At 40.6% G+C, this 18,702-nt stretch overlaps 1 protein-coding gene across 2 annotated transcripts; it reads right to left on the reverse strand.

Annotated features, from left to right (window-relative positions):
• Nucleotides 1-1,556: 1,556 nt before the first annotated feature.
• On the reverse strand, nt 1,557-18,566 carry WEE1 (WEE1 G2 checkpoint kinase). Of its 2 annotated transcripts, none has more exons than XM_041730416.1 (11): nt 16,707-18,566; nt 15,050-15,255; nt 14,486-14,549; nt 14,055-14,227; nt 13,452-13,573; nt 9,108-9,254; nt 5,849-5,944; nt 5,672-5,757; nt 4,441-4,611; nt 4,199-4,344; nt 1,557-2,892 (listed from the first exon to the last, which is right to left on the reverse strand). In XM_041730416.1, exons 1-11 carry the CDS (start codon nt 17,283-17,285, stop codon nt 2,739-2,741), a joined length of 1,944 nt encoding a protein of 647 aa, XP_041586350.1. In that variant the 5' UTR covers nt 17,286-18,566; the 3' UTR covers nt 1,557-2,738. The 2 variants fall into 2 exon arrangements, with proteins under 2 accessions (XP_041586350.1, XP_041586351.1); XM_041730417.1 differs by lacking the exon at nt 16,707-18,566 and adding an exon at nt 15,437-15,589.
• Nucleotides 18,567-18,702: the final 136 nt, after the last annotated feature.

Below are 18,702 nucleotides of genomic sequence, written 5' to 3' on the forward strand. Positions count from 1 at the left end.
GTCTCAAACATAACAGCCCCCTGGATCTTAGTTAACTTTCCTGGAAAATTCTTCAATGCTTCCATATTAGCACTTGTAGCTTCCTCCTGATGTTATGCTAACAAGTTTTCATTCTATCATATAAAAACAAAAACTGTTCAGTGTGCAGTGCTCCTATCTAATGAAATCCCTCTAGTGTCCATGCACAGGGGTCCTGGCTCAAGCCTTCTTTCCTCTTACCCTGTCAGTACAATGGCTTTGAAACCAGTCTAAATGTAATTCCCTGGATCTACTTCCTGCTCTACCACCAGCATCTCCCCAAGCTATGTAACTGTCCTTTGAGCTATCACTCTTCTTGTAGAATCCCTTCAACATAGCACTTATCAGATTTTATTGTCATTTTTAGGTTTACATGGGTCTCATCTATTTTATCCTGAAACTAAGGGGCAAAGACTATTTCTTACATATCTTGGTTCTACCAGTTAGCACATAGAAGTCACTCAACCTAAGTATCCTGTGAATATGAGCCCAACCCTCCTATCAGCTTTTCGATGGCTTAAAAATTCCTTCTTAGAAGACCAGATTTTTTTCCTAATCTTTTTTTTTATTTTAAAATCTAATATTCTTAAATATGTGAAAAATCTACTGCCAAGTATCAACTTGAAAAACACCTGTTTTTCTTTGAAGCTAGAGCACTAGAAAAATGCACCTTAATGACTTTGAATGACCCTAATGTATACCAATTATACTTTTTATAGTTTTGTCTAGTGACTATTGAAATGTGTTACCTACTCCAGCCTCTGCAGCTTTTTCTCTCTCACCCATACCTATCACCTTTTTCTTTTTCTATCACCTTTTTTATCTAATTTACCTGTCTGCACTAATTCCTCTTACACCTCTAAAATGTGCTTTTTAACATGCCATAGGCTTAAAAGCTAAAGTAATTAAGCCTATTAGGAATGTTTATAGTTGGAAGAAATAGACCCTAATCAACAGAAATTAAGTCCTATGATCAAAAAGCACAAGAATCTTGCGAAATCCTTTTTCTTTTTGTGGGGGAGGAGGGGAACATCCATTTTTAAAGTTCTACGGCCTTTGCAGCTTATTCTGGATCTAATCTACATCAGGAAAAGATGTCACATAGAATTAGCACTGTTCATCACTTAAATTTGCACTCTCAATTCTTAAAAAAATCAAGCCTAGTTGAGTTACAACTTTAAAGCTTTTGTGTGACTCAGCTCAAATTAGAAAGTTGAGTCATTATACCACTTCATAATCTAAAGCTATTTTAAACTGCATTACACTACTTTTCTAGCAGGTCAAATGCATAATATGCAATGTAATGTACAAATATTAAATACTTATAGTCAAAAAACATTTGATGGACAAATTTTTCTCCAATAACAAAATATAACTGATGTAGACTAAAACTTATCATTAAATAATGTTTCATATTCTGTGGAAAAATGTGCCCTCTTTCAGTACTTTATATATATTATACTCTAAGTGTTAAAGTGTAGTGATACTAGAGATAAAATAGTAGAATACCGGCATTACAAAGATTTAGACAATTAAGGTAAGCTCAGAGTGACTTTTAATATGCCAATCAATGTTAATAAAACACAAGTCAAACAGACAAGTGCAAACGTGTTTTAAACCAAAATTAATAAGAAAACAAACAATAGACAAATTCTATGTTGTTTTTTGCAATGTCTGGTTAGCCAGTATTATTAATCAAATGGCTTATCACTGATAAAACATATTTTGTGAAAAGCTTGGAATAGTCAGAAGTCATTCTGGCATTTCAAACAGCTATGTACACTATCACCAAGATTAGTTTATATACACAAATATTGAAGAGAATCCGGGCAAAACATTTAAAAACAGACTAACAATACAATCAAGTACAAAACTTGGGTAGGAGGAGAGAACATTTTTAAAAAAAGAGTCAGGGAAGGGCATTATCAGGAGAAATTACAAAACCAGTAATAATTATACTACATTAATACAGCAATCCAAAAGGGAAAAAAAAGGTGCATTACTCCAATGCACTAGCTTCAAAGTTCAAAGGAAAAAAAAAAGGCAAATAGCTGCTTGTCATCAAGAGCAGCTATATATTTCACATAATTGTTTTCCAAAAAGCCTATTAACAACAATGATTGTTTTTAATGCTACAATTTTACAGCAAAGACAAAACTAAAATAGCAGCAAATTCACAAGGCAATACTTCCACAGAATTATTATTCCATGGTTCATGCAATGCCTACAAAGTGCTCCCAGTTGGATATACAAGTATAATTCACAATTAAAAAAAAAGAAATATAAGATTGACACACAGGTACATTGAAGGCTGAGTAGTAGAGTCTCTTAGCATTTCCCTTTTCAAAGGGAGAATATGTTTGTAATAAAGCCCTTGAGTCCCTTTACAGGTCACTACAGGGAAAGACACCCTTTATTACAATGCAACAGCAAACTATAAGCAGCACACCACCACAGTGGTTAACCCTGGAAAGGCTGGTGTAACATCCAAACAGTGACTGACATCCTACAAAAGACAGACTGTTAAGACTAGATGAAAGCCTGATATAGCACTGGTCAAAATACAGCTTTCAACTGTAATTCACAAATAAAGTCCTAAAAGGTATTCAGTTAAACTACTGACACCGATTGAGAAAGTAATTGCAAACTGGATTCTAGCAGTGATTTCAACCTAGCTTCCTCTTGTCACAGTTTTTGGGGGGAGGTGGGAAATGAGTAGTTCAGTATATGGTAAGGCTGACAGAACGGTTCATTTTCTTTCCAATAAGTCGAGATGTTCTATTACTCTGGGTGGTGGACCTAGTGGTCATCCGATCAGTGAAGAGTGCTCTTTCCTCAGCTGCAGCTTTTGCCATCTGGGCTTTCTTGAGTTCTCTAAGAACATAAAAATAGGAAACAAGACTTTTCACCTATTGTATTAATCCTAGGAAGGGATCCTAAGAGGCCAAACACAAACTGTATTGTCAACTTGGGAGATCTTAGCAGGCCATCGTTATTCAAAGACACAATCGAGGAAAAAAATTACAGTATGAAACTTTAGCTTGTGCTCAAACAACTTAAATTTATAAAATGATTTTATTTTGTGATCTCAGAATTAAAATATCATATACACTTGGATATAAGTAATAAGGATGCTAGTAATGCCTTTGAATTATAATAATTTCAAACAGAACTCTAATTCGTATTGTGAAAATATTTACATGACAGAGATGAAAGGAAAGTTCTACTTTCTATTTCTATGAACACTGGTGGCTAGCAAACTCATGGCAAATAAATCTTATATCGCAAGTCAGTTCTGATTAGGTTACAATCAGCAATAAAGCAAATGAATTAGAATTATTCCAAACATTTTTCTGAAAATATCAAAGGTCATTCAGATACAATAGGAGACTCATCTACTAAGTTAATTGATGTTAATTTTCATCCTTCCAGGCAGTACTGGTGGCTCAGTGGTTTAGCACTGCCTTTGGCCCAGGGCGTGATCCTGGGGCCCCAGGATCAAGTCCCACATCAGGCTCCCTTGCAATGGAGCCTGCTTCTCCCTCTGCCTGTGTCTCTCCATCTCTCTCTCTGTGTCTTTCATGATTAAATAAATAAAAATCTTAAAAAAAGTTTTTTTCATCCTTCCATAAAAATAAATAGAAAGAATGAAGGAAAATGTAAAATTTATGGTGAGAGTTTGTGGGGGGGGGGAACCTTATACAGGCTCGCTCTGCTTTTGCTACAATTTAGGGATTGAGGATTGATACCACTTGCAAATACATGCTAGTCTTTTTTTTTTTCTTCTTAAAGATTTCATTTATTTATTCATAGAGACAGAGAGAGAGGCAGAGACACAGACACAGGGAGAAGCAGGCATCATACAGAGAGCCTAATGTGGGACTCAATCCAGGGTCTCCAGGATCACGCCCTGGGCTGCAGGCGGCGCCAAACCGCTGCGCCACCGGGGCTGCCCAAATACATGCTAGTCTTAAAAAATTTTAAGTCCATAATTTCGAAGTTTAGGAGCAACACAAATTAATAGGTCACAAATACTAACTTAAGGCAGAAATCCCCAAATTTTAACTGTACAATATAGCAAACCACTACAGCCTTCATTGACAGAAAACCTAAATCTCTCACTAAAATTTGAGAATGAAAATGAGAAAGTTAAAAAACATTCCAAAAAACCCTCACTTACTTCTGCAAAAGTGAATTTTTGAATTTTTCAGCGTTCAATTCTATTCGTAATTGTTCTGCACTTTTTCTAGAAGCAGACAGCAATACCGAATGCTTTACCAGTGCCATTGCTGATGGTCTTCTCTCTGGATCTGGATGAATCATAATCTTAGAAAGAGAAGTAAAATTAAGGTAAAGACATGTAATTTAATAACACATAAAACCATGTGAATAAAAAGTGCTTCATATACAAACAATGCTCACTTTTAACAACTCTGTAAACTCTTGGGAAAGCACTTGGGGAATCCGAGGTAATCTACCCTGTCTGATTTCATGCCATTGGTCTCCATTTCTGGGAAGAGGTTCAGCACCAGCAGCACACACCACTGTGAGGGCAAGGGCAAAAATATCCGCTTTTGGCAGATGAGTATAGTTCTGTAAAATTAAAAAAAAAAAAAATTTAAGGAAATATAAAAATGGCCAAAATAAAATAAAATTACACTTTAGTGATGACTGGTGAGAAATAAGACTAAATTAAAATATCCAATGCCACATTTAACTCTTAAGACCTATTCAGATAGTAAGTTAAATTTGAGGAGCTTTTTAAAACCACAAATACATACATACTCTGGGAGTGGTAAATACATTTCTAAAAATAAATACCTTCTCCTTTTCACTAGTCCAATTCAACTCTTAGAAAAAACTCCTATTCTTTTGGGAGTATTCATATGAATACAGGAAACATACATTGACAAGTTACAAATACATGTACACATATATAAAAAAAACAATGGGATCATGCAATTTATTTGTTCTACTTATTCTACTTCCATTCAAAACTTTTATCAAGGGATCCCTGGGTGGCGCAGCGGTTTAGCGCCTGCCTTTGGCCCAGGGCGCGATCCTGGAGACCCGGGATCGAATCCCACGTCGGGCTCCCAGGGTGGAGCCTGCTTCTCCCTCTGCCTGTGTCTCTGCCTCTCTCTCTCTCTGACTATCATAAATAAATAAAATTAAAAAAAATAAAAAAAAACTTTTATCAAGAGATATTATTCTGTCACATTTTTTTGATAGTACTATTAACTATACGCTGTAATTTATTTAATCGTTCCTTTATTGCTGGACACTTATGTACATCGTTCTCTATATTTGCATATGAACATTTCTGTGGGAGAAACTCCTACATAAATGGAAATTCTGGGTCAAAGGTATAGGATTTTAAAATGCTGATACAAATACTTTGATCTCCTAAGAGGCTATGCCAATTTACAGTTCCACCAGTAGTGTATAAGAACTTCTTTTATAACTCCACTATTGAATACTGTAAATCCTTCCTTGCCTTGACTGAATTTTGCTAGATTAAATATCCCCAGCTCATGGGTTAGGCTTTCTTTACCAGTTTACTAGTTATTAGCTTAAAATTTTAATATGTCTGCATTGTTACCTTATTAACAAAAAAAATAAAGCAAACAGCATTATTAAAGGAAAAAACTACCTCCTGTAAAACTTCATTTGCAAGAAAACGGCTATCACCCTCTTCAACTTGTGGACTAGAGATTCTTGTTACATGTCCAAGATCACCTACAAATATTGAAAAAAAAATAGAGTCAAGAGTTAAACAGCCTCTTATACTTTAGTTTAAGGCAATAATCTGGTTATCTTTCTTTCTTACCTATTTTAAACATAACTTTGTTGGATGCCCAGTCATCTTCATCTCCTTCTTCAGAGGCAGCATTTGGGATTGAGGTTCGAGATATGAAAATATTACCTGTCAAACAGTTATTTATGTAAGCTGCACTAACAATTAATAGTGTAACCAAAATTCATAAACAAGGCCGTACATCAGAATCATCCCAAAAGCTGTCAAACATAGATTCTCCTATATTCTACTTTAAAACCCAATGAGAATAAGTATCTCAGGGGATAGGAAATGGTATTGTATTTTCTAAGGAACATATGTTCTGGCCTAGTGCTGATCTTTGAACACTTGGAAACTACTTCATTAGACCCTTGTCATCCACACATTGATCTTTGGTTTTAACTACATAGAAATAATACAAAAGGTAGTAACATAGTAATTAGTCTGTGATGCTTCCAAACCATGAATTTTAACTTAATGCTACAGGATGGTATGAAAAATACAAGTAATTTAACTTTTGAGTTTGGCTGACCATACAGAATTTACATCCCAATGTCGCTTTGTGGTTCACATCTCTGCTGTACACACACTTTTCTTCTTCAAATTCAGGTAAGTTCATGATTAATGTGAGTCTCAGCAACTGATTTCATTTTAATAGTTTAACCAATGTAATACTGAGTTTATAAATGTTACATTAATTATTCATCTTTCCAGTAACACTTTATTGGGGATCCCTGGGTGGCTCAGCAGTTTGGCGCCTGCCTTTGGCCCTGGGAGTGATCCTGGAGTCCTGAGATCGAGTCCCACATCAGTTTCCCTGCGTGGAGCCTGCTTCTCCCTCTGCCTATGTCTCTGCCTCTCTCTTTTTCTCTCTCTCTGTGTATCTCATGAATAAATAAATCTTTAAAAAAAATTTTATTAGTAAGGACACTTTATTTTAGGATGGTTTGTAAATTTGAAATTTTAAAACGTCACATGCCTTAATATTTTCAACTTTTGTACTTCTAAGGGTCTACTATTGTTTGTCTTATACTTAATACAAGATATGAGGGAGTATAGGCAAACTTTACTAATTCCTATTTATTGCCATCAGTCCAAATACTATTTTTTCCCTTCGACTATAAAAATTTCAGTGCGTTATTGACATACAGAGAAGAAATTCTTCATATAACTTACAAGATTAAAATAAGTTGTATGAAATGAATATGAATTAAAATTCTCATGAATCACATTTTCATAGACAAACACACACACACACACACACACACACACACAAAAAGAAACACAAAAACCCTTCATTAAATTCAACTTAAAACACCTAGCCTAAAATTCATACTTGAATTCATCAACCTATTAGTCTTAACTTCCAGTCTATAGGAAACCTAGGGGGAGGAAAAGGAATAAGATAGATGATGCAAGGGAGCAATCAGTCAAATCCAGAAGAAAGGACATCTTATAAAACAAAGTTTAGGAAAAAAAACCAAAAAACAAAAAACAAAATTTAGGGCAGTCTGGGGGGGGGCTCAGTGGTTTAGAACCGCCTTCAGCCCAGGATATGATCCTGGAGACCCCGGGATCAAGTCCCATGCCGGACTCCCTGCATGGAGCCTGCTTCCCCCTCTGCCTGTGTCTCTGCCTCTCTCTCTGTCTCTTATGAATAAATGAATGAAATCTTTAAACAACAACAAAAACAACAAAGTCTATACTAGTATATATTTTTAAAGTAGGGGAAGGGTAGAATCTTAAAAAAGAAAAAAAAGGATAGAGGGAGATGGGATGCATGGTTCTGAAATGGAACTAGTTTGGACAAGTCAACCATTAAGGACTTGGGTCACCTGGGAAAAATTTTAGTATGATTTGGCTATTAGAAGAGATGAAAATTTACTAAAATAAAAAGGTAAAGTTGACTTATAACAAGTTTTTTTTTTTAATTTTTAAAAAGATTTTATTTATTTATTCATGAGAGACACAGAGAGAGAGGCAGAGACACAGGCACAGAGAGAAGCAGGCTCCATGCAGGGAGCCCGATGTGGGACTCGATCCCGGGTCTCCAGGATCGTGCCCTGGGCTGAAGGCAGACTCTCAACCACTGAGCCACCCAGGCATCCCACAAGTTTTAAAATAGTGTACATAGGGGCACCTGGGTGACTCAGTAGTTGAGCCTCTGCCTTTGGCTCAGTTTGTGATCCTGGGGTCCTGGGATCGAGTCCCACATCAGGTTCCCTGCAGGGAGCCTACCTCTCCTTCTGTCTAGGTCTCTGCCTCTCATGAATAAATAAATAAAATCTTTATGAATGAATGAATGAATGAATGTGTATATGAGGTTATTTTTTTTTTTTAAAGATTTTGTTTATTTATTCATAGAGACATACACAGAGAGAGAGAGAGAGGCAGAGACACAGGCAGAGGGAGAAGCAGGTTCCCTACAGGAAGCCCGATGTGGGACTTGATCCCGGGTCTCCAGGATCACACCCCAGGCTGCAGGCGGCGCCAAACCACTGTGCCACCGGGGCTGCCCTGATGAAGTTATTTTAATAAGATGAAAGGAATTTACATGAAGATGTTACTGCAGCATTTACTTGCACCCTTTTTTTAAATGCAAGATAATACACTGCATGTGCTGTTTTCTGAATAATACAGTTAACACTTTCATGGTATATAAGCTAGAAATTCCATGTCTGTATAGCACTTAAACTTCCAAAAATGTTTTCACATATCTCATTTTATTCTAACAACCCTGTTAGCAGCACCAGCAATATTTTGTTGTTATGGTTCTATAGCCTAGCGAAAGAGAAGGGCTTTAAACAACAGGTTCTTAGTCTCTCCATCAGAGTCTCGCTTTGTGACTATGTGGTTCCCATAAGATGCAGCAGATTTTTCCAACTTTTAATAAAAATGAGTTGGTTGGGATCCCTGGGTGGAGCAGCAGTTTGGCGCCCGCCTTTGGCCCAGGGCGCAATCCTGGAGACCCGGGATCGAATCCCACGTCGGGCTCCCGGTGCATGGAGCCTGCTTCTCCCTCTGCCTGTGTGTGTCTCTGCGTCTCTCACTCTCTCTCTCTCTGACTATCATAAATAAATAAAAATTAAAAAAAAAAAAATGAGTTGGTTGTCTCAACTATTTTGGAGAGAAGAAATAAACAGAAATAATAAACCAATATCAATATCTGGCTCAAAGGTCTTTTAAAACTAACAATGAAAAAAGTAGGATGTATGTTTTCCTATTGTTTTAATAAAATCATTTATTCTCTATAACACTAAAGAACACAGATCGGAGAATTTTTAATACTTACTAGGCTTTATATCCATATGAACCAAAGACATTGAATGGATATACCTCAAGCCCCGGCCAACTTGCAAAAGGAGATCCTTCAACTCTGCTTCTGTAAAGTAACTCATGCTTCTATAGTTTTCACTTATGGCATCCGCTAAACTTCCACCTAACAAACATGGGAAAAATTAGCAATTTCTTCTTCCTAAGATCTTATTTCTCTTCCATCTTTACTCAATGGCCACAAACTCAACAAAGAAAGTAACATTTTATACGACCTACTCTGTTCTTCCTGCTTATGAAATCAAAATTTTATTTATTCTTTCAATAGGTAATATACTCACATGGATACAAAATATAGTGTAAAGTCTCTGCTTCATCCACACACCGCAGCACACTACCTGGTTCTTTTTCCCAGAATAATCCAACCTTATTGGTTTCTTATATATTCTTTTCAACTCCTTTTTATACAAATGATAGCATATTTTCATTATCTCGAAGATCATTCTTTACTAATATACAAAGACTACCTTGTTCTCTTGTGTCTCTACAGAATTCCACTTATAATTGAATGGTGATACATTAACCAATCTCTTAATTGATGAGCATTTTAAAATAATTTCTAAGCCTTTGCTACAACATACTATAATACAAGGAATAACTGTACACTGGTCATTTCACACATATTTAACATGTATCTCATAGAAACAATTGCTGGTTTAAAGGGCATATACAGGTGTGCCTGGGTGGTACTTGGTTGAGTGTCTGACTCTTGGTTTCACTCAGGTCATGATCTTGGGGTCGTGGGATGATCTAGCCCTTCTTCCTCAGGCCATGCTCAGTGCACAGTCTGCTTGTCCCTCTCCCTCTGGTTCCTCTCCACAACCCCTCCTCTCTCATGTTCATGCACGGAAATAAATAAAATCTTTTTTTTAAAAAATAAAGGATATGTACAGATATAAAACAATACTAATATGTGGCTCAAATATATGTGTGAAATACTATCTCATATATAGAATATATTTTTATAGCTGAGAGGGGGATTTCTCTATCCTACAAAATAACTTAGGATTGGTATTCACACCATCAGTGCTAAAACTTCATTACCTGTGAAAATTCACATAAAAGAAGTAACAGTGTATCCAGTTTCTGATTTCAAAATGGCTGGTACTTAAACTCTGTAGCACGCGCCTTATGTGAATATGAAGCTTTGGAAGACAAATCTGGGGCAATTTTACTTACATTTACACACACACACACACACACACACACACCCTGAGATAAGGCTGTACCAATTTATACTCCCATCATTAATGTATGAGAGTAACTGTTTTCTCACATCCTTGGCAACAGTCTATGAATTTTACAGATAAAAGCCAGTATCTTAGTATAGTTTTAACTTACACTACTTTTAGTATGAGAATAAAACCTGCTTTTATAGGATCAAACCAACAAACTCTTTTGTTTATACTTTAAAAAATGAGTTTATACTTTATAAGTTTTATTAAAAACATTATAAATTTATAACTTATCTCAGAGGAAAAGAGGAGTTATGTAAAACAAAACAAAACAAAATTCAAAAACCAAAATAAACCACTTGTGTTTAAAGCTTAATTAGGGATAATGAAATCAGAGCCAGAGTAATAAAATCAGGAAGGTGTACTGATACATACATATCAGGAAAGGAGGTACTACAATTTGAACAAGACTAAGGTAGCAAAATGTCCAACGTGTTTTAAAAATAAAAATAAATCACACACCTTGATATTTCAGGCTTAAATATGTTCTCCACACTTAACTTGTACAAATCTTGAACTGCAGGAAAAGAGAGGGCTCTAGAAGGGAGGTCAATAAATGGGCTTCAAGTCCTAGACCAAGTTTAATAAGATAGAATTCGGCTGCATTTTAGCGGGTCTACCAACTATAGCTAGGCCAATTCCTTCTATTTCACTGCTGAAAGGAAAAGAGAGGTGAGAAGAGCAAGATCTGATATTTCAGGTTCTCTTCCATTATCCATCAAGATTTTCACACACTTGTTTACCAGGGGTAAAAATTTCAGGTCTATCACCAAACCAAGACAAAAGGCTTAAAATGCAAATGACTGTTTAAGATAATAATAAGGAAACTTAATCACAATAAAGGATATCAGTTAATCACATGTACAAATGAAATGTTAACTGAATCATTTCCCTGTGAAACTGTGGAAAAGAATCTGAAGATCTGGCCTATTGCTAGGACATTCAAAAATTTATGTGGAGAGAAGAATGGTAGCAAAAAGAAATAGAAGAGTTCACAAATCTATCTAGATAGACTCATTTCCTTTCATCCAAACAGAATAGACAACAAAGAGGTTCACACAGATTTTTTTTAAAGATCTGTAGATTCTTTAAATGTTCTATACCATTCCAAAATAATGAACTGTTTAAAAATATAATTTTATAATCTAGCTTTATGACAAAACAAAGTTTTGTTAGGACAAGGTCTTTATAATCTGAGAGGGCAGCAAGTCAACTCACTCTTCCTTATCCCTCCAGGCCCAAGAATTTTCTTAAAATCATCTAAATTACACAACCACATATTTATTTGGTGGACTGTTAGAAATGTGTGATCCCTGGAGTGCTACTGAAATACTTAAGACCAGCTACATCAACCTCTCCCTAGGTGAGAGGGAGAAAGAAACTGAAAGATGGCATCTAGCACATATGGAGTAGAAAAGACATGGTCAAACTCTCCTATATTAAGAGTAGTAACTGAAAAATGAAGGTTAAGAAACAGATTAGTCCACAGGGTCATGAGAGACAACTACATAAGTATTCTGATGATATGAATAGAAACATTTCGAGAGACGAGTGAAACAAATTAGCAGCAATGCTATATATGCTGAGCATCTTTCAAATATAGAGCATACAATGACAACTCAACAAAAAGGTGAGAAATGGATCTTTTACTTGTTTTGTTCAATGTTTTTAAATGCTGAAAACCTGAATCCACTACCTACACTACTTATTAATTCACAAGCTATGAGAAGGCTAGTCTTGTTGAAGGAAAAAATAATGAGAAAAAAAAAATAAAAAAAAAACAGTAACACAAATCTTTGCTATCACTTCTCAACTGCCCACTAAATTCCAAATTCTCTAATATTCGTAGAAGATATACAGAAATGGAAATCCAGCATATATAAAGATTTACCTATTTAAGAATGGGTATTTACAAGAATCAGAATTGAGACTAGGGTTTTGATAAGGTTTAATGAAAAAGAGGGGGAACCAAGCTCGTCCTTGAAGGACTTGTTGAAAGGTAAAGCTCTACAAAGGTCCAAAGAACCTTCATGGATGCTTGTTTTGTTGGTTTTGTGGGGGGAAGTGCGGGAGAGAGGCACAGCTAGAAAACTAAAAGCATAACTTAGTAGACAAGTCAGAGTAGATTCTGGTGGTAAACAAGGTTGGAAAAATGGGAATGAAAGCAAGATTATAGAATACTTTGTAAACAAAAGGCTGAAGTTAGAACAATGGAGAGCCACTGTCACTATGAGTAACCAGTATCAGTTTTAACAGCACATAAAATGAAATGGAAAGGAAGGCTAGATGCACTGAACCTACCTTATTAACTGCTATACCCCAATACAGTATGCTACATGCTAGGGATATCAAAATATACAAGGCAAGGCCATGATCCTTTCAAGATCAGTTTGACTAACAGGTACACAACTACTATGCACAAGGGACTAGGTTTTCAATCTTTACTTAGTATCCAAGTAGGGGATGCCTGCCTGAGTGGCTCAGTGGTTGAGCATCTGCCTTTGGCTCAGGTTGTGATCCCAGGTCCTGGGATTGAGTCCAACATCAGGCTCCCCACAGGGAGCCTGCTTCTCCCTCTGCCTCCGTCTCTGCCTGTCTCTTATGAATAAATAAATATAATCTGGGCAGCCCCGGTGGCCCAGCAGTTTAGCGCCGCCTTCAGCCCAGGGTGTGATCCTGGAGACCCGGGATTGTCCCACATTGGGCTCCCTGCACGGAGCCTGCTTCTCCCTCTGCCTGTCTCTCTCTCTCTGTCATAAATAAGTAAATTAAATCTTAAAAAATAAATAAAATCTAAATAAATAAATAAACAAATAAATAAATACATAAAATCTTAAAAAACCAACCAACCAAACAAACAAACAAACATACAGGTAGGCAATGAACTTGAAACTCATGTTAGGCTTCTTGATCTTTGAATTTTTAAGAGATAAAAGAAAAAAAATAAATTAAAAAAAAAAGATAAAAGAGACATAGAATTACAGCAGGATTTCAGATAAAAACTATTTCCTCAGTGTTCATTTTTTTAATTTCACAAGTTTATGTTGGTGAACCAACATATTACTCACCATTACAATATTCATTCTGTATAAGCATATGATCATCTTCTGCCCATGCAGAGAAATATCGAACTACGTGAGAATGCTGTCCGAGCACTGCATGGGCATATACTTCCCTCAAAGCGTTCTGCCTAGGAGAAATTTGACATTGATAGAATGGTAAACCATTTTTATTCAATCCTAAACTGAACTAATTTATCTGAAACTTCATAAGAGAAACTTGTCTTCTGTTATTTATTATTATGCTGAAGGATAACTTGCTTAAGAGAGAGGGGATTAAGACTCTACTAGATTTTTCTAAAGGCTTCCATTAAAGAACAATGTTAATTATTAATTACAAAGAAGGAACTTTGCTAGTCCTAGGACTCAGGAAACTCCATTTTACTATGAATTCTTGCTACCAGAAAAAAGAAATTTAAGTTAGGCTCCAAAATCAGACTATTCATATAATTTTACCAAGTTCAGTAAGAATTAATGGCACAAAATGAAAAGGATCTGATTAAATTATTATAGTTTCTCAAAAGTGAGAAATTTCAGTGCTTGATTACGTGAAACATTGTTTGCAACACCATATGGAATAAAAGAGCAAAAGATAAAATTTTTAATACATACTCATCGACAGAGCCGGCCAATGGCTTTTTTGATCGCTTAATGGCATAAATGCATCCATCCAGCCTCTTCACACACTTAAACACAGAACCAAATTCTCCAGAGCCAATTTTCTCTAGCTCATGAAATTCTGTTGTATACCGTGACTTCATATTGCTTTCAGTAATTGTAATTCTCTGCAATAAAGTGTATCCATATACATAATACAAAGACATGAAGATGATAGCACTATGTGTGAAATTTAAAAATCTTATATCTTAATGCATATTTAACATGTATATGTGGTAACTTGTTAAGAAACAAGATGATAGCACTATGTGTGAAATTTAAAAATCTTATATCTTAATGCATATTTAACATGTATATGTGGTAACTTGTTAAGAAACAGAAAATGAAATTCAGAAACAATAAAAAGAAAATAAAAAGCTAGTTACTTTAGCAGGTCTTGTTTCATCTTCTAACTCATAATCACTGGCTTCCATGTCTTCACCACAAGAACTGAAAAATATTATGTATGTTTCTATTAACAGATCTGATAGACACATCAACTAGCAATCCAAAACTTTATCTGATAGGTATACAGTGAAATTGTATTTTAATGAATAAAAACAGACAAGCAAGCACATAATTTTATAATCATAAGATATAGCTCAGCTGATGGAAATGCTGTCCCTGCTGAAATATGCTCATTAACAAGCCAACGCAATCACACGTATCAAAATTCAAGTTTTTCTAAATCAACTATGCCTGCCTTGTTTTTGACACCAGCAGATTTTCTACAAACTACTTAGGCTTTTTATTCCTTCCTTTTTCATACCGTTACTTTTCCATAGCTGATTACTTTCCACCCACCTTTCCTGGGAAGAGGGTGCTAGTTAACACAAAAAAATTTCAAAGCATAAACTTCCAAGTCATTCAGATAAAATTAAAGTTTGATAAGTACCACAAACCAATCTTGGGTGACTGGGGACCAAACTGTGGAATACTAAATAACTTACTCATTCCAGTGTGTTCGTTTTCTTCTACGACACTGTCCTGAGGAATGAAGTAACACAGAATCTGGGGTAAAAGGATTAATATTCACTTGAGGCGTCTGTCGCATGTCAAATTCCCTTTTTCCTGATTTTTCTGTATCCATGAATAGAGAACCACCTCGGAGTTTAACAGAGCTGGAATCGATTCCTCGAGCTTTGGAGAGTAAACTCTAGGTCAGGAAAAATAAAATTTTCAGTCTCTAAATCCTGTAGACAGCCTTCTCAACCCAACCTTCAACAAGCCTTTCACATGTCTGATAGTGTGGATTAAAGCAACACACAAGCCTCTGTCACATCTGAAGCAAAATAAACACTGGTTAACTTTAGCAGTCTGAAAGGTGGATTACTAACCACTTTTCCTGAAAAAGACTGCCACATAAAATAAGTCTCCGACCCTAAAAAAGAGTAGGAATGCAGACTAAAATTAGGTTTATTCTGGAGTCTAAAAGTTAACAAAACCTCTCATTCCATCTAAAAATAGAAAGCAGTCAGGGATCCCAATAAAAGCTCCCTTCCCCCCTTCCAAATAGGGCTTTGAAAACCACCTCCGCCGGACTCCTCCCCTCACTTTCAGAGGGATCATGCCTTGGGCAGTCCCTAATAAACAGTAACGCTCAAAAAATACTTCTTCCTGGGGTTTATGACAAAGGCACTGCAAGGGACTCAGAAAAGTACATTTTCCATATTAGTCTTATAAACGCGATACTTGTCTCAGTGTCGTTGAAGGGTCCGTTTTAAAATCTGCTGTTACTTCCAATGTTCCAGAGGCTGTAATCTGCATATTCACTCGCTACTCAACAAACAAGTGCTGAACACCTTCAGCATCAAGATAGGTTATCAGCGATATGAAACCACCAGGGTCCAAGCAACCCCACCAATGCTGGCTTTTAACGGATGTCCCTAATCGCTACACTTAGGCTGGCCACACACAGGCACTGCAAACCGGTGTAAACAAACGCTTACCCAATAATAAATAGCATGTGCGGATAGAAGCTCAAACGCTACCCTGCATTAAGGAGTCTTTAAGACTGGAAATGCTTGGAAAGCCAGCCTTTTCTCCCAAGTCGAAGCGCACTCTCCCTCCATACCTCAAACTTAACCCCTTAAGGCCACATGACACGAAGCGATAAGCGCATGAAATTTCTTTTAACCCAACTCCTGCTTGCGCCGCCCAAATTACAGGGCCCATCACGGCGTTTAAAAGGCACCATATGGCTGCGGCGCTCGGGAGTGTCAGGTGGCCGGGCCAGCACCACTCCGACATCCTTCCAAACCACGTTATCAGGGCCACACTCCGGGCTGACACGGTCGGGAAGGCCCCGACTCGAGGGGCGTGAAATCATCAGCCACCTGGACGGCGCCGATCAGCCCCTTTGAAAGATGAAGAAGTTCCAGAAGAGGCCCATTGTTCAGTTACATAATCTTAACGGACAACTTCTGGGCAGGGCCAAAAAGAGGGGCTGCCAACTTTTTGTTGCGGCTCAGGGGAGCGAGTGGGGGTGCGGCAGGGCGGTTATGTAACCGAACCCGAGCAGCGGCGCGCTCGGCGCCTGGCGCCGCGGCCTTTTTAAATGGCTGGGCGGGCGCGGGCTCGGGGTGCCCCGGCCCCGCGTCCTCTCACCTTGGGCGTGTGCGGCGTGTCGAAGAGCCGCAGCTTGCGGAAGGTCTTGTGCGGCGGGGTGCCGGGGTGGTCCGGCAGCGGCGAGCAGGGGCCCTCGCTGGCCCTGCGCGCCCCGCAGCCGCGCGGGGACGCGTCCCCCGCGCCGCCGCAGCGCACCGGCGAGAACGAGCTGCCCAGAAAGTAGGCGGCTGCCGGCGACTTGACCGGCGACGAGGAGCCGAAACCCTCCTCCTCCCACGAGTCGCCCTCGGCCCCGCCGCCCGGCGCGTCGGCGCCGGGACAGGCGCCCCGCAGCAACATGTCCTCCTCCAGCTCCCCGGGGCTGCCGGGGGCCGGGCCCGGCGAGCGGCGGCGCTCGGGCCCGGGCTCTGTGGGGCTACGCGCGGGCGGCAGCGGCGAGTCGGGCTCCTGAAAGGCCGAGTCCTCCCCCGTGCTGTGGCCGCTGCCCTCCTCCTCTTCCTCCTCCTCCTCCTCCTCACAGTCGCTGCAGGGCGAGAAGATCAGCTTCTGCCTCAAAGTGCAGGAAGCCCCGGGACGGCGGCGGGGCGGCGGCGGCTGTTGCCGGCTCAGGAAACTCATCGCGCCCCTGGGGCCGGGGCCGAGGACCGGAGAGCCGGAGCCCGCGGAGTCCAGGACGCGGACGGCCCAGGGGGCGGGTCCGCCACGTGCGACTGGGCGCGCCGGGTCGCCGCGGCGGCGGACCTGCGCGGTGACGGGGTGCGGCTCCGGAGCGCTCGGGGCTGCGGGTGGCGGCGGCGGCGGCGGCGGCGGCGGCGGCGGCGGCAGCAGCGGCGCGGCCTGTCCAGCAGAGGCGGGGCGGCCTGGGCACCGAGGCTGGGGTCTCCGCAGGTCCAGCCGCAGGTCCGGGCTCCGCAGGTTCGGGCTCCGCGGCTTCCCGCGACCGTTAACCACGTGAGGGCCTGGCCCACCAATCCACGCCCAGCCTCGGGTTTGAAAAAAAAGGAGGGCGCGACGTAGGCCGCGGGGGAGGGATCAACTACGCGATTTTGGCGCGAACCCGCTGGCTCCGCCCCCCTCTCGGCCGCCAGGGCGGGCGCGGCGCGGCGCCGCGGGCCTATGAGGGAGCCGGACTTCTGGGAGCCTAGCCCGGCGCCGCCCGGTCGGGGCCGGGCGGGGGAGCCGAGGCGGCCCTCTGGGAGGGGCGAAGGGTCCCGGGCTCGGCTAGGCCCAGCCGCACGCCCGCCTGGAGGTGGCCCGCTCGCGGTCCCTCAGGCGCTCCGGGGCCTGAGGTGGGACCTGGGAACTCCCGTGGCTCTCGCGCTCTGCCCCGGGAGTGCGGCCCGCGGCCGCCGCGTCCCCGTGGTGCGGGCGGCCGGGGCGTTGTGGGCGTGGCTGTGGGCAGTCACGTTCCCCGGTGGAGGTTGGAGCCGGAAATGGTGACTCGGGCCTCAGGAACTTTGCGAGCTGAGCCCGGGGCTGAGAGGGGACGCCGAAGCAGCACGGAGGCCAGCACAGGAGGGCTCGAGGCGGGGACGGCGGCCGTGGGGAAGGCCTCCGGAGCCTCAGTTTCCCCCCAGGGTAGCTGTTAGGGTCGGGTATGCCCCCAGCGAGGCGAGCTTCCGTCCCCCAGGCCGTGGCCCCTCGGCAGCCCACCCGAGACTCGTCCACCCGAGTAAACAGCAGCGGCCCCAGCGCGAAGCCCGAAGCCCGGGCCCTCCACGCCGCCGCGGTGTTTATATTTGTTTGCCAGCACGTGGGCAAGTGTTGGCAAAGGAGATTGGCCCACCTCACGGCAAACTTAAACGCAAGTTGAGAAAAAATACCTCCAGTACTTCGTCAAATTGTGATTTCGTCTGCCCTTTATCGTCGCACAGACAAGTTTCTTGGAATTTTTCAGTTGTAAATAACCCCATCGCAAAAATTCTAACTTCTCGTGTGGTTGGGGTTTTTTTTTTTGGGGGGGGGCGGTCTGTGTTGTTTGAGAACTTGAGGGGGTTGATTTTTTTTTTTTTTTTAAAGATAGACTCATAGAAGT

Source organism: Vulpes lagopus, chromosome 15, assembly GCF_018345385.1.
Source record: "Vulpes lagopus strain Blue_001 chromosome 15, ASM1834538v1, whole genome shotgun sequence".
Taxonomy (NCBI): Eukaryota; Metazoa; Chordata; class Mammalia; order Carnivora; family Canidae; genus Vulpes; species Vulpes lagopus.

Bases quoted from the DNA above. Each gene is read 5' to 3' on its own strand.
- WEE1 (XM_041730416.1), bottom strand. From the start codon at position 17,285: ATGAGTTTCCTGAGCCGGCAACAGCCGCCGCCGCCCCGCCGCCGTCCC. The intron at 14,228-14,485 runs GTAACTAGCTTT...ACTTTATTGCAG, and splicing joins ATGAAACAAGACCTGCTAAA to AGAATTACAATTACTGAAAG. The intron at 5,945-9,107 runs GTAAGTATTAAA...ACTGTTTGACAG, and splicing joins TCATATGGATATAAAGCCTA to GTAATATTTTCATATCTCGA.